The sequence below is a fragment of the Balaenoptera acutorostrata genome, chromosome 10 (genome assembly GCF_949987535.1).
Source record: "Balaenoptera acutorostrata chromosome 10, mBalAcu1.1, whole genome shotgun sequence".
NCBI lineage: Eukaryota > Metazoa > Chordata > Mammalia > Artiodactyla > Balaenopteridae > Balaenoptera > Balaenoptera acutorostrata.
The window spans coordinates 83,840,511-83,862,893 of NC_080073.1; the positions used below are offsets into that span (position 1 = coordinate 83,840,511).

General features: G+C 49.4%; 2 protein-coding genes across 2 annotated transcripts; one reads left to right on the forward strand and one right to left on the reverse strand.

The window, feature by feature from the left end:
* Positions 1-529: 529 nt before the first annotated feature.
* MUCL3 (mucin like 3) lies at positions 530-10,370 on the reverse strand. Its single transcript, XM_007194054.2, has 3 exons — positions 10,289-10,370; positions 1,185-2,749; positions 530-673 (listed from the first exon to the last, which is right to left on the reverse strand). The coding sequence occupies exons 1-3, from the start codon at positions 10,368-10,370 to the stop codon at positions 530-532; spliced, it is 1,791 nt and encodes a 596-aa protein (XP_007194116.1).
* An 8,460-nt stretch (positions 10,371-18,830) lies between these two features.
* On the forward strand, positions 18,831-19,753 carry SFTA2 (surfactant associated 2). Its single transcript, XM_007193995.3, has 3 exons — positions 18,831-19,077; positions 19,326-19,414; positions 19,553-19,753. The coding sequence occupies exons 1-3, from the start codon at positions 19,017-19,019 to the stop codon at positions 19,637-19,639; spliced, it is 237 nt and encodes a 78-aa protein (XP_007194057.2). The 5' UTR covers positions 18,831-19,016; the 3' UTR covers positions 19,640-19,753.
* Positions 19,754-22,383: the final 2,630 nt, after the last annotated feature.

Consider the following 22,383-nt stretch of genomic DNA (forward strand, 5'->3'; position numbering starts at 1 on the left):
AAAAAAAAAAAAGTCAAGGGCCCTGGGAACTCAGAGACAAGCCTGTTTACACACAAACTCTAAGTAATAGTAGATGGAAATAATATAGGTTGGTCCTGAAACCCAGAAGCTCTGTCTTTCGACTCCCTCTGCCCATAACCCTGACTTACAGTCAGTCTGGAGCATTGCCTTCTAAGGCTCCCGAACTTCCCTTCACTGTGCTGTCCCTCCCAAAACTCAGAGTCCTATATTGATCCCCACCCCGTACATCCATCAGACACCTTTTCATTTTCAGATCATCATCTTCTATCGAGAACACTTGCCTGTATTATTCGTTCTTTCTTTTCTATACCCCAAACTCATATCCTTTTTGCTTATCACTTCACCCCTTGACCAGTTTCAATAACACAGCAGTTGAAGGGTTGATGTGTTAACCGTCAGTACTTTGCCCTTCCTGGAGTCCAGGAAATAGGAATTGTGGGTCTCATTTTCCATCCAGGAAAGGGGTAGGGCATGGAAGAGCTGGGCATGGGCGATTTCTGAAAGATCATCATGGGGAAGAGATCTGGGCCATGCCGAGAGTCTGTTGCTCCATCAGGTGGACTGGGTAGGAATTGGGGCCCCCATTATCCTCTGGGTCATTGTTCTCAGTGTTCTGGATCAGTGCACGGCGTGTTCGTGCCAAATAGGAGACCTGTGATTGGGAAGAGAAAGGAGGAATGAGTACCATCTGCCATGCCATTTACTTTCCTCGACACCCATATCTCAGGTCCTTTGATTCTATTCTCCCTGACCCTGGACGTTGGCTTGCTCCCTTCCCAAGATTCCGTTCAAACCCTAATCCTTATTCCAGCCCCAGATCCGGTACATTGAGTTCCAGACTTCATCTCCAGTTCCCTCCTCTGTCTTATTTTCCTTATTCTAATATCCCCCATTCTCACACCCCAGACTCTATCTCCAACTCCAAAATTTTCCCTACTTTACACCCTTTTTTTCTCAGCCACTGCTTTCTTCCCAATTCCACTATTCATGTTGCATGCATCTATTTTCTTTCTCCATAGTTTCCACCACCACAATCCCTCTATTACCATCCTCCACACTATGCCTCTTTTCCTAGACTTATTAGTCCCTCCAGTTCTGATCCATAACATCTCTTCAACTCCTTATCCCATGGGTTCACTCCCCTGGGCATCACTCTCCCTTACCAAGAAGATCAGGCCAAGGAACACCAGGAGGAGAATCACGATCAACAGGACCACGATAACTATGGCCCATGCAGGGAAGGAATCATTCTCCCCCATCTCTCCAGCATGGAAATCTCCTTGTGAGCCATCTTTGTTCTGGTGTGGATGGCTCTTGTCAGGGGCTTCCGACATGATCGACCTGGTGGCTGTAAAAGAACCAACTGGCACATGACGGGAAACCTCAGTTTTATTTGGACAAGGAGAGGTAGTACTAATAGATGTGTGTCCTGTGACCTTCACTGGAGGTCTTATACTCTCTGTGGCTGCTGTGACTTTTGTTGAATTTTCTGTGTGTTTAATTGGGGATTTTATGGTCTCAGTGGCCAATGTGGTCTTTTCTTGATGTCTAGTAGATTCTGCTGGAGCTCCTGAGTTCTTGTAATGGGTCCATTTGGTCTTTCCTCCATGTTCTGTGGGCTTTGCAGGGGCTCCAGTGCTTCCCTCATGGATCGGTGTGGTCTTTCCTTCATGTCCCATGGGTTTTCCTGGGGCTCCACTGATCCTCTCATGGCCTGATGTGGTGCTTCCTCCGTGTGCTGTGGGCCTTTCTGGGGCCCCCATGGTCCTCTCGTGGCCCGACACGGTGCTTCCTCCATGTCCCGTGGGCATTTCTGGGAGCCCCGTGGTCTTCTCGTGGCCCGATGTGGTCTTTCCTCCGTGTCCTGTGGGTGTTTCTGGGGGCCCCACAGTCCACTCGTGGCCCAATGTGGTGTTTCCTCCATGTCCCGTGGGCGTTTCTGGGGGCCCTGAGGTCCTGTCGTGGCCCAACGTGGTGCTTCCCCTGTGTCCCATGGGCATTTCTGGGGCCCCCGAGGTCCTCTCGTGGGCTGACACGGTGCTTCCCCCGTGTCCCATGGGTGTTTCTGGGGCCCCCGTGGTCCTCTCATGGCCTGATGTGGTCTTTCCTCCATGTCCTGTGGGTGTTTCTGGGGGCCCCGCAGTCCACTCGTGGCCCAACGTGGTGCTTCCTGCGTGTCCCGTGGCTGTTTCTAGGGGCCCCGTGGTCCTCTCATGGCCCAATGCGGTGCTTCCCCCATGTCCCGTGGGCATTTCTGGGGCCCCCGCGGTCCTCTTGTGGCCTGACATGGTGCTTCCCCCATGTCCCGTGGGTGTTTCTGGGGCCCCCGTGGTCCTCTCATGGCCTGATGTGGTCTTTCCTCCATGCCCTGTGGGTGTTTCTGGGTGCCCTGCAGTCCACTTGTGGCCCGATGTGGTGCTTCCTCCGTGTCCCGTGGGTGTTTCTAGGGGCCCTGTGGTCCTCTCGTGGCCCAACGCAGTGCTTCCCCCATGTCCCGTGGGCATTTCTGGGGTCCCCGCGGTCCTCATGTGGCCCAATGTGGTCTTTCCTCCATGTTCCACAGGCTTTGCAGGGGCTCCTGTGAGTTTTTCATGGCCTGATGTGGTCTTTCCTCCATGTCTCGTGGGATTTTCTGGGGCTCCTGTGGTCCTCTCATGACTTGACCTGGTTGGTTGTTTTTGTTCACTAGGTTTTCCTGGCTTTTGTGTGGTCTTTTCAGTGGTCTTGTCTGAGGTGGTACTTGGTGTTACAGTTTTAGCTGGGTTACTTGTTACTGTTGATCTCTTTGTTGTGCACTTAAGACAAGTTGTCTTGCTCTTGGGTGCTGGGGTTGGATGTTTTTCGTGAACCAATCCTTTATCTGTGTTAGTGGAGTCATTAGTATAGATGTTGTGTTTGTTCTGGGTAATTGGGTCTTTTCCTTGATTGCTGGGGTTTTGTTCAGAAGTGGGAGGAGTATCTTGAGTTGCAGAGCTTTGGGAGTTATTTACAGCATGGTGAATCAGCTTGGAGTGGTGTGTGGTATTGCATTGGTGTTTTCGCTTATGGGTTTCTGTAGATTTTGAGCGGTCTGGGGAGCTGTGTTCTGAATGAAGAGCAGTGTGGTCAGAGCGGGTAATAGAAACAGGGCCTGGAGCCAGAGAGAACAAATGATCAGATGTTGGGTGTTCACGAGTTTTCTGGAGTTCTTGAAGTGTGGCAGCACCTGTGAAGGGAGAGAGGCAAATAAGAAACTTCCTCCATGCTCTTCCCTGCTTCCCTTCTCACCTCATCTCTAGGGGTCCCTTTGTTACCCAAGATGTATCTCCCCAGCTAATCTCTTCAGAATACTCTGGTATCTAATCCCCATTCTCACCTCCAGTCTCTGGACCTTTGTTGAGGCTGTCCTTTCAGCAGCAATGCCACCTCTTTCCTCTCCACCTCTACTCTTCAGTTCTCAATTTCAGATCTTTCTAGCTGTATGGCATCTTTCCTGACCTTTCTAAGCAGATAAGATCCAGCTTCATCTCAGTGCTCAAAAATTTTTTTGTTAGTTACTCTTTCCTGCTACCTTCAACGTGACATTACAGTTGTTTGTGTGCCTGTCAACCTCTACTCCCTGTCTGGCTTATCACATTGTAAGATTTTGAGAGGAGATATTGATTGGCCTTTTGCTCCACAAGTGCTGTTTTAGAGTTTATATACTTATGGAATGGAGCTGCCTTTCCACTGCAGAGCTGAGAAGAAAGGGAATAAATGTCAGAATCTCTATCTTTCCATAATAGTCCAGCTCCATCACAAATGTGACTGTGTGAGAGACTGAGGTGAGACCTCTGGCAAAACTTCCCACAGAGATTAGTAAGTAGACACAGGTGATGCGTGAGAAGATAAGAAGAGGGATGGATGGTAGGTAGAGGAGGGGGATGGGAACCTTTCATTTTGGTGATGAAGGTTGACCTGGATGCAGGGAAGCGGATGAGATGACTCAACCCTTATGGTTCCCCACTGGCTCCCCCTCTTCACACACCTGAAGCCATCTGAGATAGATGAAGGTGACCCTTTTGAAAGAAAAGGATATCGACTTGGGGGTCCTGGGAGGTGTGAACAATGCAGCTGGATTCTGGCAGGGACCGACTATGTTTATGGAGAGTGTGTGAGGGAAAACACCCCTATCAATGAACAGATGTGGGCCTTAATTCCATGGAAGAACAACCAGTGGGAACAGAGGAGATGTCTCTGATATCTAACCAGGACAGTAAGAGCCAGGAGAGCGGGAAAAGTGAGAGAGATAGCGTCATTACATAACTGAGCTTTCCAGACTTTGTTAGTTCAAGGTGGCAACCAGAACCTGGACACACTCCCAGTCACAGGAAACCACAATCCACCCACCTCCCTGCTGACTCCTTAAGAGGGTTGAGGGTTGGGGAACTTAGTCCTTGAAAGAAATACGGGTGGACGAGAAGGGGGTGAGGGTAGGAGGTAAGCCCAAGTCCCTGATGGGATTCAAGGTTGGGGAGAGAGGAGGGCTGAACTGCCAGGCCCTCACTTCACCGGGCCGGGTCCATTCTCTGATTCCCTCGGCAGCAATACCGACTGTGACCCTTGTTTATTGGGCCCCTTCTTGGGGCCAGGAGCTCGGCTAATTGCCTCATAGTCATTCTCTTTCTGGGTTGTCTTCTAAGGTGATTGATCTCCCAGCTCCCCACAAGGCATCTTAGAATCTGTCAATGTCCCTATTTTACAGCCAAGAAACTTGAATTTCTTGGAGCAATGGTGACTTGCACACAATCCCACAGCCAGAGCAATGGCCCACCTTTCTGGAACACTTACTAGGAGACAGGCAGGTCCTACGAAGGAGGGTGTATTAACTCATTTGCTTTTTACAACAGCCATTTGAGGTTGAGAACTATTTGTTATTCTCCCTTTTTATAGATGAGGAAACAAGGTTCAGAGAGGTTAAGTAATCTCCCCAAGGACACTCAGCAAGTAAGAGGTTGAGCCAGAACAGGAACATACATTCTGGGCTCCCAGGCCCAGGCTTTAACTGGTTAAGACCACACTATACAGCCTATAGGTCAGCCCAGTCTCTTGGAGAAGGAAGAATACTGACATTTGTGGAGCCTCTGAAGGATGATGTTCATATATTTGTTTAGGGACTTCCCTGGTGACACAGTGGATAAGACTCGGCGCTCCCAATGCAGGGGGCCTGGGTTCGATCCTTAGGGAACTAGATCCCACATGCATGCCACAACTAAGAGTTCTCATGCCGCAACTAAGGAGCCTGTGAGCCGCAACTAAGACCCGGTGCAACCAAATAAATAAATAAATAAAGTGTACAACTCAGTGGGTTTAAAAAAAAAAAGACCAAAAACATATATTTCTTTATTTAATCTTCACCACGAACTTGTGAGGCAAGTGTACGATCTTACTCTTTTGCAGGTGAGGAAAGGAAGTTCAAAGAGGGTGAGTAATTGGCAAAGAGGCTTTTCACTACACCCCAGATGCTTTTACATGTGATAGGAGATGACTGAATATCCATGGAGTGAATAAATGTGCAGGCAGCAGCCCGGAGTGGCAAATTCCACTGGCCTTAAAGAATCAGAGGAGAGGATAGAGTCCAGGCACTATCCCTCACTAGGTTTGCATCCTTACTCAGGTCACTTAAATGCTCCGAAGCCCCATGTCCTCAACAGTAAATAACGATGATGTCAACCTACCAGTGTAGTGTGAAGACTAAAGGAAGTATGGAGCATAGAAGACTCTGGAGCGTAGAAGACTCTTTAAAGTGTTTGCTGAATTCAAGTTGTAGTCTTTGAAACAATCTCATACTTTGCTCTGCTCTTCTCCTGGTAGTAAGGGGAGCCTGAGCCTGTGGCCTTGCCCTCCTGTCTTCTGCAGCTCCAGGTGTCTCTCCTGGCTTCCCCCCCTACCCCCCGCCACCCCATACACTTCTGCGTCTACCTTGACCACACCTTCAACCCCCCCATCTCCCCCCCACCCCCCCACCACCCCACAACCCGCACACACACATTCCTGAGCCGCTTCCCCTTGCTGTGTTTTATCAACATTGCACTCACCAGTTTCTAATGTATTACAAGTGCAGTTTACTTCCCACAGTGGCAGGGACTTTTATGTGTTTTATTCATTGCCTAGGTCCTCCAGCCCAGAGCAATGTTTGGCCCATAGGAGGCACTTCATAAGTATTTGTTGAATGGATGAATGAGAGAATATTTTAAGACTGATGAAAACTCTTCAGAAGCCATGCCAACAACCTTTCATTATGCATATTAAGTAAGAAAACAAACATAATTGTGGCCTCCAAAGGTTGGGAGACCAAGGGTAACTTCTGCTATGTTAAGTAATTGAGCCCTGAGATGAAAAGATGTTGAAAGAAGGTCTCTCACCCACCCGTTTTGGGATATTGGTCGTTATTTAACCACAGGAGCCACATAGTCAATAACTAGACTCAGATAACTAGATTTTAGAATTCCAGATCTACATCACATAGTTGTGGAACCATTGATTATAAAATCGGGAGTTGAAGCTCAAGGGATTCCTTGGTCCTGAGTCTTGAGGCAAATCAGTGACCTAACCCCCAGGTTGAGATGACCATCTCTTCTCCCCAGTAGATCTATCATTGGTAGCAACTTTCTTTTCCTAGGAAGTTTCCACCATGAGATATTCATTTCACTGACAACAATAGTGGTCAGAAAAGAACTGTTTTGGTCACTGAGGTATAGGTAGAGAGCAAAACCTGGCTTTAGCACAAGACACTGGTGGTAGATACTCAGCCTGGATAAAAGAGTAAAAACAAATCCCACAGCATCAAAACTGTGTACAGTTCCAAGGGTCTGTTCTATCTGCTTCATTCACTGGTTTGAAAAGAAGATGACATCCTACTAAGTGACTCGTGCTATGGAGTCTCTGTCAGAGCAGCCTCACGCAAAAGAGTATTTCTGATGTTTCTTGGTGTCCCATCCCCCCAAAATGGCTTACTCCATTTGCAATAATGTGCGTAAATGTTTGTTAAAGTGTCTATACAGTTTAAGTTCAATATGTGACCTAAAACACAGACATAGTAAAAAAGATGAAAGAGAAAAACACTCAAATGTTTGCATGGACAACTACAGAGTATTAGAAAAGATTTTCTTTTTCTTTCTAATTTTTTCCATTTTTCAGCTTCTAGATTGAGCATATATTATTTTTGTCATAGAAATTAAATCAAATAACATTTACTATAGGAAAATGTCTTTTTTAGATTCTCCTCAGGCAGGACCTCAGCCCCATCTGTGCTTTCTTCAGTGATGATTTAATCTAGATGCTGCACCTGTGGTTCTGTGGCTGCATGATGCAGACTCTGGGGTTCTAGGATCTAGTTATCTGCGTCTGGGTATTGACTGGTCCTGTGGATAAGTGACAGGGCGTACCCCAGACCTGTGGGCTAAAGGTCTTCATCCACTCCTCTTGTCACTCTTCCCTCCCTACCCTGGCCGCACTGTCTGCTGGACACAGTTATGTGTCAGCCCTGACTTACACTCCACTTCCACCCTGACTCCATCCCAACCCCACCCCAGACTCAAGCCCTCCCCCGCCTATCGCCCCCTTGCTCTTCTCTGCAGAATATGAGCGCCCAGCGGCTCTTCCCTCCCCACCCGTGCCCTCCATCCCAGCCAGCCAAGCTCTAGCGTGGCTGTCTCCCAGACCACACACACAGAGCCCAGAGTGTCCTGCTCCAGAATTCGGATTTTGAGTGTGCCCTGTGCCTGTCCTGTGCCTCAGAGAAAATCTCCCTCAAAAGTGAATGTGAGGAGGGACTTGCCTGGTGGCACAGTGGTTGAGAATCCGCCTGCCAATGCAGGGGACACATGTTCGATCCCTGGTCTGGGAAGATCCCACATGCCTCGGAGCAACTAAGCCCCTGCGCCACAACTACTGAGCCTGAACTCTAGAGCCCGGGAGCAACAACTACTGAGCCTGCGTGCCACAGCTACTGAAGCCCGCGCACTCTAGGGCCCGTGCTCCACAACAAGAGAAGCCACCACAATGAGAAGCCTGCACACTGCAGCGAAGAGCAGCCCCTGCTTGCTGCAACTAGAGAAAAGCTCGCATGCAGCAACGAAGACCCGACACAGCCAAAAATAAATAAGATAAATAAATTTTAAAAAATAAAAATAAAATAAACTGTAAAAAATAAAGTGAATGTGAGGAAAAAAAGTGAATGTGTGTGGAGATGATTCGGGACTCATTCCCTTCTGCCCCCTACAGGTTCCTCTTCCTGGGCAGCAGCAGGACAGGAGGGGATGGAGAGCGGCAGGTGGGACAATCAGCCTGACAGGAAGGGGAAGAGAAGGTGCGTGGGACTGGGTGGTGGGCGGCTCAGGGCAGCTCTGATGCCTCTGTCCCCAGACCCTCGAGGTGGGGGGAAGGGCATCAAATCAAGGCACTGCTGAGACCCAGCAGAGACAACTTAGAGATGCCTCAGCCCCTGCCCCTGGCCCTGCCGTCCACCATCTGCGCAGTCACCAGCTTGCATCCCCTCCGGCCCCAGCATGACCCTGAGCTCAGGGAAGGAGAAACTTCCTCTAACATCACCCTCGATCAAATACCATTGGAAGGAAAAGCTGCTGCTTCCCCTGCCCACAGTGCTGCCCAGAGCATCCAGACTCACGACCTTCCCGGGCCTGGTTTGGGATCATCAACGCTGTTACCGTGGATGACCCTATGCAGTACGTAGAGAGTCTCTCTGAATCTATTTTTGCCAAGTGTCTACCTTGTAAGACCCTCCTCTGAATCGCCCAGGCCCCTCCAAGCTGCCCCTGTGTTTGGGCATCTCTGCTCCCCAGGTTCAGTCACAAAACTCTCTTAACTAAGTGAACTAATTTTGCAATTTCACTTTATCTTGTAGGGTCTATTTTGCTTGTCAAACTTTTCTATCTTTTCTTTCTTTTTTTTTTTTTTAATGATTCAGCACCTCTTTTTTTTTTTTTAATTTATTTTATTTTATTTATTTTTGGCTGCGTTGTGTCTTTGTTGCTGCACTCCGGCCCTCTCCAGCTGCAGTGAGTGGGGGTCACCCTTCACTGCGGTGTGTGGGCCTCTCATTGCGGTGGCCGCTCTAGCTGCAGAGCACGAGCCCTAGGCCTGGGCACCCCAGCAGCCGTGGCTCGCAGGCTCTAGAGCGCAGGCTCAGCAGCTGTGGTGCGTGGGCCCAGTTGCTCCGCGGCATGTGGGATCTTCCTGGACCAGGGCCGGAACCCGCGTCCCTTGCATCGGCAGGCGGACTCTTAACCACTGCGCCACCAGGGAAGCCCTCTTTTCTTTTTTTAAATTTTTATTGGAGTATAGTTGATTTACAATGTTGTGTTCATTTCAGCTGTACAGCAAAGTGAATCAGTTATACATATATGTATATCCACTTTTTTAAAAAAGTTTTTCCCCATATAGGCCACCGTCAAACTTTTCTATATTCACCTTCTTACCAAAGCCCTGGGATGTTTCGGAACTGTAAAATGGGGATAAAACCATACACACCTTATCGAGTTGTCATGCGGATTAAATAAGTAAACACAGATGAAGTGCCTAGAACAACGCCAAGCACGTAGTAACTGTTGATGTCAGCCAGGCAGCATCCTTCCCATTTTACAGAAGCCCAGACTAAGTACATGGGCCAGAGTCAGGGCTGGAACCCAGATCAGAACTGAGCAGGGCTCTTGGGAAAGAAATGCACCTTATGCCCCCTGAGGACAGCGGCGGGGGTGGCGTGGTGGAACCCCTGCTTGCCTCTGTGACTTTGGACAAGCCCTTTACCTCTCTGAGTCTCATTCTCCTCACTATAAAATGGGACATTACTAACCACCTCAGGGGATTTGAGGACATGAAATGAGATGAAGTACCTCGAGCGCCTGTGAATTCCCTGCACAGAGCAGGGGCTCAGGGAGTGTAAGGTCCCTGCCGCTGCCTACCCAGGACTGCCAACCCAGCCAGTGTCTTTACCCAGACTAAAAGAAGCCCCCCTCTGGTGGCTGCAGCCTTGCAGGCCATGTCTTGAGGAGCAGAGCATAGGCTGTAATTCATCTCCGACATGCCCCTTAGCTGAAAAACTTGAGCAGTGTACACCCTAGACAACTGTATGCAGTAGCTCCGAACCCACCCCCTTTCCCACCACATAGTCACTTGCTGTTCATTTCTGTGATTGGTCGTTCAACCACATGAATGCTAAGAAACAACCCCTCTCTATTTTCTATCCCCCCATGTGATGGTGACCCCTTCGCCTCTGAGGGCACCTTACCTGCCTCCTGGGAAGCTAGAAGGAAGAGGAAGCAGCACTGGAGGCCAAAGATGGAATGGATGCCGTGGGCCGGCTGGGCCATGTTGGAGCTGGATGGCTGCTTGAGGCCATGGGCTGGGGTCCCCTCAGCTTATATGGGCCCAGGTTTGACGTCATTGGGGCTGGGGCCCCTCAGGCCTAAATCTTAAACAAATGGAACTGCCCCACCCCACAGGGGTGCCCTGATAACGGGAGACCGCAGCTGCTTCGTCATGGAGCGAGGAACGTGGGTGCCTACTGAAAGGGTGGGATCTGGGGGCAGGGAAAGGCAACTGGGAGGGACAGACTCCTGCCCCAGCCCCAGTGGAAGGTGGGGGGTTGGGTGGGCAGCCTCCAGGGATCTGGGCAGGTGGGGAGCAGATGATAGGTTCCAGAAGGACTGAGTTCTGCCTGGGGCTGGGTGGGGAGGGGGCTGGTTGGATGCCTGGATTCTGGGAGGAGATTCAAATTCTGGTTCTTCTCCAGCTGCACGTTCACCCTCCCACTTCTCTCACGTCAGCCCAGCTCTCCACACCCCTTACTCACACAAGGTCACTCTTTTTGCCCTGGGTGGAGCTGTCCATGAGTATCAGGTGAAAGAGCAGAGAAGGGGGAAAGCCCTCACATAGCCCACTGCTGCAGAGACAGGTGCTTCCAGGTGTCCAGAGATGACACAAGAAGTGGGGACAGTGGGGGCAGTGGCAGAGACAAGACAGCTATGGAACCCCAGGGACTGACATCCCTCACCAGGGATGCCAGCAGGTCCAGGCCACCCAGAGGCACTGAAGCCAAGATATTTGGCAGAGATGCTCAGCGGACAGGGGCTCTGCCTTCCCTCTCCCCCCTCTCCTCTCCCACCTCAGCCCAGCGGCAGTCTCTTTGCCTGCAAGCCCCCATCCACCCCTAAACAGAAAAGCAGACCTCTCATTTCTAGGAGCTCCCTGGAGTCTCTCTCTCCCCTTTGTCCTGATTCCTTGCCTGAAGCAAACATTAGCTCAGAGACTGTCAAAATTCATACACTGCGTTCCCAAGAGACAGTGGCTGAGGCTGGAGTAAGGGGAGGACAGGCTACCTGGGACTCTAAGGAGAGAGAAAGCCATGGGTCCAGATGTCTAAGTCACTGCCTCTATCACCCACTTAATTTGTTCACTGTGGGTCTCCGCTACTGGAAAGTCAGCACCCTGCAGGCGAGGTCTTTGCCATGATCGCTGCTGCATCCCCAGCACCTGGGACAGGGCCTGGCACACAGGAGACAATCAATAGTGTTGACTCGGCCGAATGGAGTGGAAGCCAGGGCTGGCTACTGCCTCTAGGGGAACGTGGAACAGGCAGAGGGGGTGGAGAGGGCTGGACCCAGAGGACAGGAGGACAGGGCCCTGGGGCAGCGGGGCTCATGGGAGGACTAGAGGGCCAATATGTGAATCCGTCTCAGTACTTGGCACGACTGGTCCCTAAGCCCTAGGCAGGGCTGGAATGCGAGGGAAGAGGAGAGGCCAACTGCTCATTAATGCAATTAATGGGAGGTTAATTAAGCTCCATGGAGTCATGCCAAAGACCGACTGCTCAGAACTGGGCAGGCTTCCTCCCAGGCAATGCGTCCTGAAGGATGGGGAGACTGAAGCAGAGGCAGACCCCTCCCCTGCGGCTTCATCTAGACGCAGGGCTGACTGACAACTCCTGTTTCCACTAGTCTGCTACCCCACACTTTCCCCCAGGGACCCAGGCCTCAGTAGAATAAGGGACAGTAATACTGCTTATATCACAGGGCTGCTGTGAACTAAAATATGTACAGTATCTGGCACATAATGTGTTATTTAAGTGTTAGTTATTATTATATATATATATATATTTTTTTTTAATGTAATGCTTGTAGGACTAGTCCATTTATTTCCCTAAACTCATTATTGGAATATGTTCACTTCCTCTAAATTTTTTTAAAATTAATTTATTTATTTATATTTATTTTTTTGGCTGTGTTGGGTCTTCGTTTCTGTGCGAGGGCTTTCTCTAGTTGCGGCAAGTGGGGGCCACTCTTCATCGCGGTGCGCCGGCCTTTCACTGTCGTGGCCTCTCTTGTTGAGGGGCACAGGCTCCAGACGCGCAGGCTCAGTAGTTGTGGCTCACGGGCCTAGTTGCTCCGCGGCATGTGGGATCTTCCCAGAACAGGGCTCGAACTCGTGTCCCCTGCATTGGCAGGCAGATTCTCAACTACTGCGCCACCAGTGAAGCCCATATTATATATTATTAGTTATTATTATTAATGAGGAATATGGAGCACGGAAAGGTTAAGTAACTTGCACAAGGTCACACAGCTATAATGGCAAAGCCAGGATTCAAAACCCAGGTTATAAACTAACTTCACAGAGTTGATTCTTCACTGCCTAGAGCTGAATTTAGCACCTCCATGGGCTGGTCAGCCTGCAGCGCTCCCAAGCCTCTCTTTCAGTGGCCCCAAACCCCCATTCCTGCCCGGTCAGTGTTTCCTCTCAGCCACCCAGACTGCGGTTCCCTTTTCCCCTCATCCCTCCCTAAGTGTGGCAAGCTGTCATCTTTTACCCTGAAGCCCCTGTTCTTCTCAGAGTTCTGGGGCACCAGGTCCCAGCTCCACTGGCCTCAGGGACCCACACATTTGGACCATAGCTTCACTCACCTTTTTTTTTTTTAAGATTTTTTTGATGTGGACCATTTTTAAAGTCTTTATTGAATTGTTTACAATACTGCTTCTGTTTTATGTTTTGGTTTTTTGGCTGTGAGGCACGTGGGATCTTAGCTCCCCTACCAGGGATTGAACCTGCACCCCCTGCATTGGAAGGCGAAGTCTTAACCACTGGACTGCCAGGGATGTCCCCACTCATCTTTTTGATACTATACAGTAGGCTGACAGTTGCTGCCACCAAAGTGAGAGTGATCAACACAATGGCCCAGTCAGGGACAGAGCCCTTCTCCTGTGGCTTTGGGCCTGAGGAACACAGGGAGACCTCAACCCCCTGACCCCCACTGCCCTCTGTGACTTTCCATCTTTCCTTCTGTGACTCTGACATCTATGTAACTCTAAGACCATGTTTCTCTATGGAATTCTGTCTTGTCATCTCGGGAACAGAATCTCAGTGGAGGGGGTTTTAAAGGGCTTCACTCCAAGCCCCAGTCACCTCTTCCCGACACCTGTGGACGTGTCTGTCAGTCTCTAAAGTCCTCACTGACATCCACGTCTCTCCGTCTTTCTGAACCTTCCTCCATATCGCAGGCTCTATTGTCCGCGTCTCTCTCCATCTGTGATGTCTCTGCACTGTGAGGGTCCCTGGGTGGGTCTCTCTCCTTCTTCTGAGCCCCCCTGTCCTCCCACCGCCCCACCCTAACTCTGATCTCTAAGGGGAGCCAGAGTCAGTTGTGTGTTTTCCCTCCACTCATTTCCTGCCCTCAGACTGCCTGGTGGGGAGACTAGGATTGAAGGGGAGGGAAGGAGGGAGACAGAGGGAGGAGGGAGGACAGGATCTATGAAGGGGATGCTTGTTGCCCTGGAAAGACAGATTGGGCCATGAGGAATAAAGTTGAAAACCTTTTGAGGAAGCAATCAGGTAACAAGACATCTGGCTGCTGGTCGGACCAGAGGCTTGAGGGGGAACCGAAACCCTTTTAAGTATTGGAGACATCCTCAGACATACTCAAAACACAGTTTAAAGCAGGTCCTAATGCCTGTCCCTACACTCCTCTCCAGGAGCCAAGCTGCCTGCAGGTCAATGACCCAATGCAAACAAGAGCACCTTACAGGTCGGGACGCTGAGCTCAGGGGATGTGGTGGCCGCCCCAGCTGTGGTGGCAGTGGAACTTCCTGAGACAGCCCCACTTGGTGTGGAAGTCCCAGGCACAGGTGAAGCAGTCCCAGGGGCTGTTGTGGCCGAGAAAGATCCCAGAAAGGCAGAGGGGAAAACAGCTAGAGGAGATCTGAGCGAGAACAGAAGCAGAAATTCCATCCAGTGCCCCCTCAGTTGAAATCCTAGCCAGTTTTTGGTAGAAATTGATAAACTGATTCAATGAAAATGAAAGGACTGAGAATAGCTAAGACAGTCTTAAAGAAAAACAAAAGTGGAAGACTTACACTAGCAGACCTCAAGTCTTGCTGCCAAGCTGCAGACATTAAGGACTGTGGCACTGGAGTAAGAACAGACAGAACAGAAGAGAGTCCAGAAATAGACCCACACATACATGGTCACTTGACTTTTGATAAAGGGACTCACACATTTCAATGGTGGGGAGAAAGGGAGGGTCTTTGAAATGAATTGTTCTGGGGCAACTGGTTATCTGTAAGGGGAGAAAAGGAATCTTGACTCCTACCTCACTCCATACACAGAAATTAATCTGAGATGCATAATAGGCTTAAATTTGAAAGCAAAAATAATAAAGTTTCTGGAAGAACGTGTAGGAGAATATCTTCATGACCTCGAAGTAGGCAAAAAAATGTCTTAGGCAGGATACAAAATGCACTAAGAGAAAAAGTTGATAAGTTGAAAAGCAGAAGGGGAGCCTTTGTATAGCCACCAAGGCCAGGATACTGCTTCAGTGAGGTTCCGGGGAACTAACAACTTACTCAGGGCTGAACACAGGAAGCCCCCACCCAAAGCTATGGGCCAAGCCAAAGAGTTCTGCAGAGATGGACTGAGCAACAGAAGTGTCACCTGGCAAAGTTGATACCACTCCTGACGTGCTCCCCAAAATGGTCAGATCTAAAGTCTGAGGACTGCTGGGCAAAGCCCCAGATGTTGAAGAAACTTGAGAAACTCACAGAGATGGTGGGGAGACCTGCAGAGATATCCCCAGAGGCAGTTGGGAGACCAGCAGAGACATCCCCAGAGGTGATGGAGATGCCTCCAGAGTTAGAGGTCCCCAATGGGATCAGCTGAGCTGTTGGAAGAAGAAGAAAGATGATAAGATGGTGTTAGAAGAGTTGGCCATCTCCCTGGGTCCAGAGTCCACATCTTGACCCCAGTGCCTCACGTCAGAGCCCGGGTGCTCACTGTAGCCAGCCAAGGCCTGCAGGCCCAAGAGTAGCGCCAGTGCAGCGTCCATGATGCCCGCTGAGGTGCGTTTCCAGGACTGTCTCCCCGGCTCTTTAAAGGCTTTGAGGCCTTATTACAAGTCTCGGAAGAGCCAGGTGTGCCGGGGCCTCCATCAACACCAGGATCTCCATCCCCAGGGAGAGGCCACCAAGCTGTCCCCAGGGGACTAACCTGTCCCAGCCTGATCCCAGGAAGCCATGGGTGAGGGGGAGAGTGAGTAAGATCCTGAGGACTCCCCTACCAGGCTCTCAGGCTCTTTCCGGATTAGGGATCTAACCCCCAGGCCCAAGTCAGTCCCCAGCCCAGGTCCTCTTCAAAGGGAAGAGACCCAGGTGTCCTATTCCCAAGGTCCTCTTGCTCCTAGAAGTATAACCATTGGGGGTGAGGATATACGGGTCCCTTGTGGAAGCAGGATTTGGGAGCTGGGTGTGGGTGGAGAACGTCACTCTCTGGGGACTGCATCTGACCCTTAGGAGATCCCAAGGCAGGGCAGGAGGGTGAACACCTGAGCCATCCGTCGTTCCCAATGGCTGCAGCCCACAGAGCTTTCCATTCCTTTGGCTGAGAAGGGGTGACGGGAGAAGAGAGACACCTGGTAAGACAATCATCGTGTTCAGGGACAGTGCAATGAGCAAGTTCAGAACCCAGCTCTAAATCCATCGCACTGGAATCCACCACTTCTAAGCTGTGCAGGCTTGGGCAAGTCACATGACCTATCGAAGTCTTCGTTTCTTTACCCCTAAAACTGGGGTAATGTAGTACCTACTTCAAAGGGCCATAATAAGCATTAAAGGAAATAATGTTTCTAAGGTGCCTAGCACACGGAAGCCTCGGCTATGATTACATGGAAAGAAGAGGGCCAGCTGAGAAAGACATGGGCATGCTCCCACTCTCCTCTTAAGAGGACTCAGATGCCCCAAGGCATCTCACTATGTTCTCACCTTCTCACCCCTGCTGTTACCTCCTATGTCTGATGATCTTTTTGTCTGTTAATTCTTCCCACTCTGGGCTTCCTGCTCTCCAGTACAAGTCTGGGAGCCCTGGGATCGCACTTTGTTTACTTTTATGGGATAGACAGTGTCTCCCTCCATCTCTCCATTTCCCTGGTCCTGCTTTTTTTTTTTTTTTTTAACATTTTTATTGGAGTATAATTGCTTTACAATGGTGTGTTAGTTTCTGCTTTATAACAAAGTAAGTCAGTTATACATATACATATATCCCCATATCTCTTCCCTCTTGCGTCTCCCTCCCTCCCACCCTCCCTATCCCACCCCTCTAGGTGGTCACAAAGCACAGAGCTGATCTCCCTGTGCTATGCGGCTGCTTCCCACTACCCATCGGTTTTACATTTGGTAGTGTATATATGTCCATGCCACTCCCTCACCTTGTCCCAGCTTACCCTTCCCCCTCCCCGTATCCTCAAGTCCATTCTCTAGCAGGTCTGCGTCTTTATTCCCGTCTTGCCCCTAGGTTCTTCATGACCATTTTGTTTGTTTGTTTTTTAGATTCCATACATATGTGTTACCATACGGTATTTGTTTTTCTCTTTCTGACTTACCTCACTCTGTATGACAGACTCTATGTCCATCCACCTCACTACAAATAACTCAATTTCGTTTCTTTTTATGGCTGAGTAATATTCCACTGTATATATGTGCCACATCTTCTTTATCCATTCATCTGTTGATGGACACTTAGCTTGCTTCCATGTCCTGGCTATTGTAAATAGAGCTGCAATGAACATTGTGGTACATGACTCTTTTTGAATTATGGTTTTCTCAGGGTATATGCCCAGTAGTGGGATTGCTGGGTCGTATGGTAGTTCTATTTTTAGTTTTTTAAGCAACCTCCATACTGTTCTCCATAGTGGCTGTATCAATTTACATTCCCACCAACAGTGCAAGAGGGTTCCCTTTTCTCCACACCCTCTCCAGCATTTATTGTTTGTAGATTTTTTGATGATGGCCATTCTGACTGGTGTGAGGTGATATCTCATTGTAGTTTTGATTTGCATTTCTCTAATGATTAATGATGTTGAGCATTCTTTCATGTGTTTGTTGGCAATCTGTATATCTTCTTTGGAGAAATGTCTATTTAGGTCTTCTGCCCATTTTCGGATTGGGTTGTTTGTTTTTTGATATTGAGCTGCATGAGCTGCTTGTAAATTTTGGAGATTAATCCTTTGTCAGTTGCTTCATTTGCAAATATTTTCTCCCATTCTGAGGGTTGTCTTTTCGTCTTGTTTGTGGTTTCCTTTGCTGTGCAAAAGCTTTTAAGTTTCATTAGGTCCCATTTGTTTATTTTTCTTTTTATTTCCATTTCTCTAGGAGGTGGGTCAAAAAGGATCTTGCTGTGATTTATGTCATAGAGTGTTCTGCCTATGTTTTCCTCTAAGAGTTTGATAGTGTCTGGCCTTACATTTAGGTCTTTAATCCATTTTGAGTTTATTTTTGTGTATGGTGTTAAGGGGTGTTCTAATTTCATACTTTTACATGTACCTGTCCAGTTTTCCCAGCACCACTTATTGAAGAGGCTGTCTTTTCTCCACTGTATATTCTTGCCTCCTTTATCAAAGATAAGGTGCCTGGTCCTGCTTTTGGCTTTTCTCCCTGACTCTGCCCAGGGTCCTCTCTGCCTCCATGTACAGGGGCCCATTGGTTTTGGGGGGAAGAGGGAGAAGATGAAAAGGGAGGCAGCTAAGAAGACAAAGGGCATGTGCCTTTGTGCATTCTAGGCGGTTTACGTGACAAGTTTGTCAGTCTGTTGAGCTTACCCCTGTGTCTGGCAGAATGACGGATGGGTTCTAATCTCTCTGCTACTGACTGTGTGACCTTAATAAGTCATTTACCCTCTCTGAGCCTTTGTTTCGCAGTTTTTAAAGAAAGAAGGTAAACTAGATGGGCTCCAAATTCCCTCTACAAATCTGTCCTTGTGTTTGCCATTCTGAGTGCCTTGTGAAAGGGTGTTGGCTGGGAGGATGAGGGAATCCCTTTTGCCGTGAGTGCACAAGGCAGGGGGGTGGGGCGGATATTTGATGAAATTCGTGTCCCTGCCTGAGTAGCTAGGATATTTTAGAGCAACTAAAACAAAATATTCCAAGACGAAAGTTCCCCCTTACCCAGATTTCTCACCTAGAAAGCCACTGTGGCTGGGGGAGCAGAACACCTGGGTTTGGGAAGAACTTGTCCTAACCCACCCCTCCCTTTTGGGCCCACATTCCTGAGCCCTTCGGTGGCAGGGATGATAGAAATTAATTGCAGTTAATAATTAATCCCTAAAGAGCAATGAGAGGCCCAAGCTTGGGTGGGGCCCAGACACCTGCACAGAGGGATACCTCCTCAGCTTCCCTCTCTGTGAGACCAGGGACCCACCCCCTCAAGCCTCGAGACATGGGGGAGAAGTGGGGCGCAGGATCGAGGAAAGGGGACCGCTCTCTATTTCCCCAGCAGCCCAGTGACTGGCCCTCTCCTGGGTCCTCAGAGCCAAACTGAGAGAACCGGAAAGTCCAGTTCCCCAGCTTCCCCCTCCCATCTCCCCACACACACCTGTGCTAAGGATTGAGTGGCGAGTAGGAAGGCAGGCCAGTTAAGGAGAGGCCAGCAGGCCTTCAGACATCTCTTCTGTCCATCTGAGAAGCAAGAAGCGATAGAGCCGCGATGGGGGCTGGGCTGTCCCTCTTCATCCTCCTGACCCTCCTCGCCAGCTCACAGGGAGCAGGTAAGGTCTGGAAGGCTAGACACCTGGGTGCCCAAGACAAGGGTCCGAGAAAGGGAATGAGAGAGATGGAGGCACCCTAGTCCTGAGTTCCTGAGTGTTCAGGGCTGAACTCCTGCAACGAGAGGGTCTGGAAGGGCCTTGTCAGGGAAGAGGAACGCGGGTGGGTGTGGGGCAGGAGGGGGTGCCCGCATCTCCGAGGGAATCCGGCCCTGGTGGCTGGGTCCTAAGCTGTGCTTTTGGATCCCTAGGGTCAGAAATGACTTTGAAACTGAAGATGAAGGACTCTTTTCTGGCAAATTCCTCCTATGATTCCAGCTTCCTGGGACTGCTCGAGAAGGTAGTCCTTGGGGAGGGAAAAGGATGGGGCTGTGTGAACTTGGAGTGCATTTCTGAGTCAGCTTGGGCCTCTGGCTGTCTCCGGGGTGTGAGTGACAGCCATCTTACACCTCGCCCTCTAACCTTTTCTCTCCCTCAGCTCTGCTCCCTCCTCCACCTCCTATCAGGGACCAATGTCACCCTGCATCATGCAGGATCCCCACACCACGTCACCTGCAAAGTCTGAGGGCAGTCGAAGGCTGTGCCCTTCTTGGCTGGGGCATCCCGTCCCCGGGGTGCAGGTGCAATGCCTGACCCCGTCTTCCAGCAGGCCCTCACCCTGCTGAGTGGCAGTAAATATGCTGAGCTCAATGACTTGACTTTGTGGGTTCATGAGCAGAGGGGCCAGCAGGAAAATGGAATTGGACACTCAAGTCTCTGACTCTCCCTTGTTAAGCAGAGGGTTTCCAGGGTGGACGCTCTCTCTCTTAACACCAGTGTCAAAGGCCAGAAGGAATGTGGGGAATTAACTGTTGGACACACACACACACACACACATGCCACGCACACATACACATGTGCATATACACACACACTTCAAGCTGAGTTCTTCAGAACACCTGGGAATAAAGAAAAGGAACATTTATTGAATTCCTGCTTTGTTCCAGGCGTGAGGCTTTCCCATTTCAATGCTTGCAACAATCTTGCATGTAGCATAATAGGTCTCATTATCCGATTTTACAGATGAGGAAATTGAGGCTTAGCGAGCATAAGTCACTCACTGAGGTCCATTAGCAGTGGAGAGATCTGACACCAGGCAAATGCCTTGGCTTAAGCAAGGTTTTAATTTCATCTCCCCCTGCTTAAGCTTTGGGGCTGGGGGCTCAGGAACCTCAGACAGGGATGTGAGCAGAACACCCCCAGGATATGGGCCCCCTGACCAAGGGATCCACACAGGTCAGTCTGGGTAGGACGTGGCGTGGGGGGCAGTTCAGGTGAGAGATGAGGGGTTCAGCTTGTGAGAGGATGGCCAGCCTGGCAGAGTGGTGGGGAGAAGAGGATGGGTGTTCTTGTGCTGGTAACTATGCGAACGTGTAGTCCCACAGGCCCACTCTTAAATCCTAGGTGAGTTTCTTATTCTCTTAGAGCCTCCATTTCTTTACCCGCCAGATGAGGATAATGATAGTACCTGCTTCCTAGGATTGGTCTGAGGATTACATGGATAAGTTACCTAGGGCACTTGCCATGGTACCTGTCAGATAGTGGACCTGGGAGGTAAGGATCGTTATTAGGGTGGAAACCTGGTCCCAGCATATAAATCCTAGTCCCCCAGGGGTCCTCCTTCTCCTGCCTTTTTTTTGGCTGCGCGGCTTGCAGGATCCCAGTTCCCCGACCAGGGATTGAACCCATGCTCCCTGCAGTAGAAGCACAGACTCCCAACCACTGGGCCACCAGGGAATTCCCATCTCCTGCTTTTCTTGAGGCAGGTACACATCTGACTCCACACTCAAGATGATCTTGACTTCTTACCGGCTGTCTCAAAATGCAAGCATGCAGCCCAGACTTGACCATGTGGAGGGCATTGGTATGATTTCCACCTGTTCTCCACAATACCTGTCCTACCAACCCCGTCCCCCACTCCCCCGCACACCATCACCACCATATGAAACTAGAGACTGACTCCTTCGGAGGGAGGGGAAGACAATAGTTCCATATGGAGTATCCCTGAAAATGAGAAAGCATAGTAAAACAAAATTCCTTTAGTTTCCTTGACAATTGTCCTGAGACTATGGGCCTGGAGGAGAGGTAGCTGGGGGCTCCAAACGGCCCCAGTATTTCATGACTGGCCCCTAGCCTGCACTGGCGGGCAGGTGACACCCATGGGTCAAGTGAATAGGCCCCAAACAAGTCAAGGGATTAAATGTCTGGATCTCCAAAAGGCTGGAGGAGCAGACAGCTAACTGCTTCTTTTTTTTTTTTTTAATTTTTATTTTATATTGGAGTATAGTTGATTAACAATGTTGTATTAGTTTCAGGTGTAAAGCAAAGTGATTCAGCCATACATATACATGTATCTATTCTTTTTCAAATTCTTTTCCCATTTAGGTTATCAGAGAATATTGAGCAGAGTTTCCTGTGCTATACAGTAGGTCCTTGTTGGTTATCTATTTTAAATATAGCAGTGTGTACATGTCAGTCCCGAACTCCCAAGCTAACTGCTTCTTAACCTGGTTCTCGAATCTCAGGGCCTGGGATCACAGGGCTGTGATTTCCAGATTCTTTTCTCAAAGAATTCTCTTCCCAGACTCAAGGCAGAGCGGGGCAGTAAAAAGAATGCTTTGGGGTTCACTAGACCTAGGGGTGGCAGAGGCTGCTAACTTTCCTCTAATAGTCATTCCCCTCCTTTTGGATAGTGATGTAAATATTAGCTGAGCACGTGGCTATGTTACATTTCCCAGCCTCCCTTGCAGCTAGGAATGGCTTTGTGATCAGGTTCTGTCCAACGGGTTGCAAGTAGAAAGGAAGTATGTATACAACTTCCTGGTAATATCCTTGACAGGAAAGTCACTTCCTTTCCTTTCTCTGCTCCCAGAGGGAAGAAAACAAAGTCTTTACAAAGGCCTACAAGGTCCTAGACCAGCACTTTCCAATAGAACTTCTCATGATGATGGAAATGTTTTATTTTATAACCTGCACTGACCAATATGGTAGCCACTAGCCACACGTGGCTATCAAATACTTGAAACGTGGCTAGTGTGACTGAAAAACTGAATGTTTAGTTTTATTTAATTTAGATAATCAAGTGGCTACCATTTTGTGGCTACCATTTTGGACAGCACAGGTCTAGATGATTGCCTTGAGCCTTCCCTGATCCCTACCACATCCCTTACCTTCCTGAGTTCACCTCTCACTCTCCCCCCCGCCCCCTACCACCTCCTTGCTACTCTTTGAGCTCTCCAGGTGTACTCCCATCTTAGTGTTTTGCTCTGG

Bases quoted from the DNA above. Each gene is read 5' to 3' on its own strand.
- MUCL3 (XM_007194054.2), bottom strand. From the start codon at position 10,370: ATGGCCCAGCCGGCCCACGGCATCCATTCCATCTTTGGCCTCCAGTGC. The intron at 2,750-10,288 runs GTAAGGTGCCCT...GTACCACCTCAG, and splicing joins TCTAGCTTCCCAGGAGGCAG to ACAAGACCACTGAAAAGACC. The intron at 674-1,184 runs GTAAGGGAGAGT...TCCCAATCACAG, and splicing joins TCCTTGGCCTGATCTTCTTG to GTCTCCTATTTGGCACGAAC.
- SFTA2 (XM_007193995.3), top strand. From the start codon at position 19,017: ATGGGGGCTGGGCTGTCCCTCTTCATCCTCCTGACCCTCCTCGCCAGC. The intron at 19,078-19,325 runs GTAAGGTCTGGA...TTGGATCCCTAG, and splicing joins CGCCAGCTCACAGGGAGCAG to GGTCAGAAATGACTTTGAAA. The intron at 19,415-19,552 runs GTAGTCCTTGGG...TCTCTCCCTCAG, and splicing joins TCCTGGGACTGCTCGAGAAG to CTCTGCTCCCTCCTCCACCT.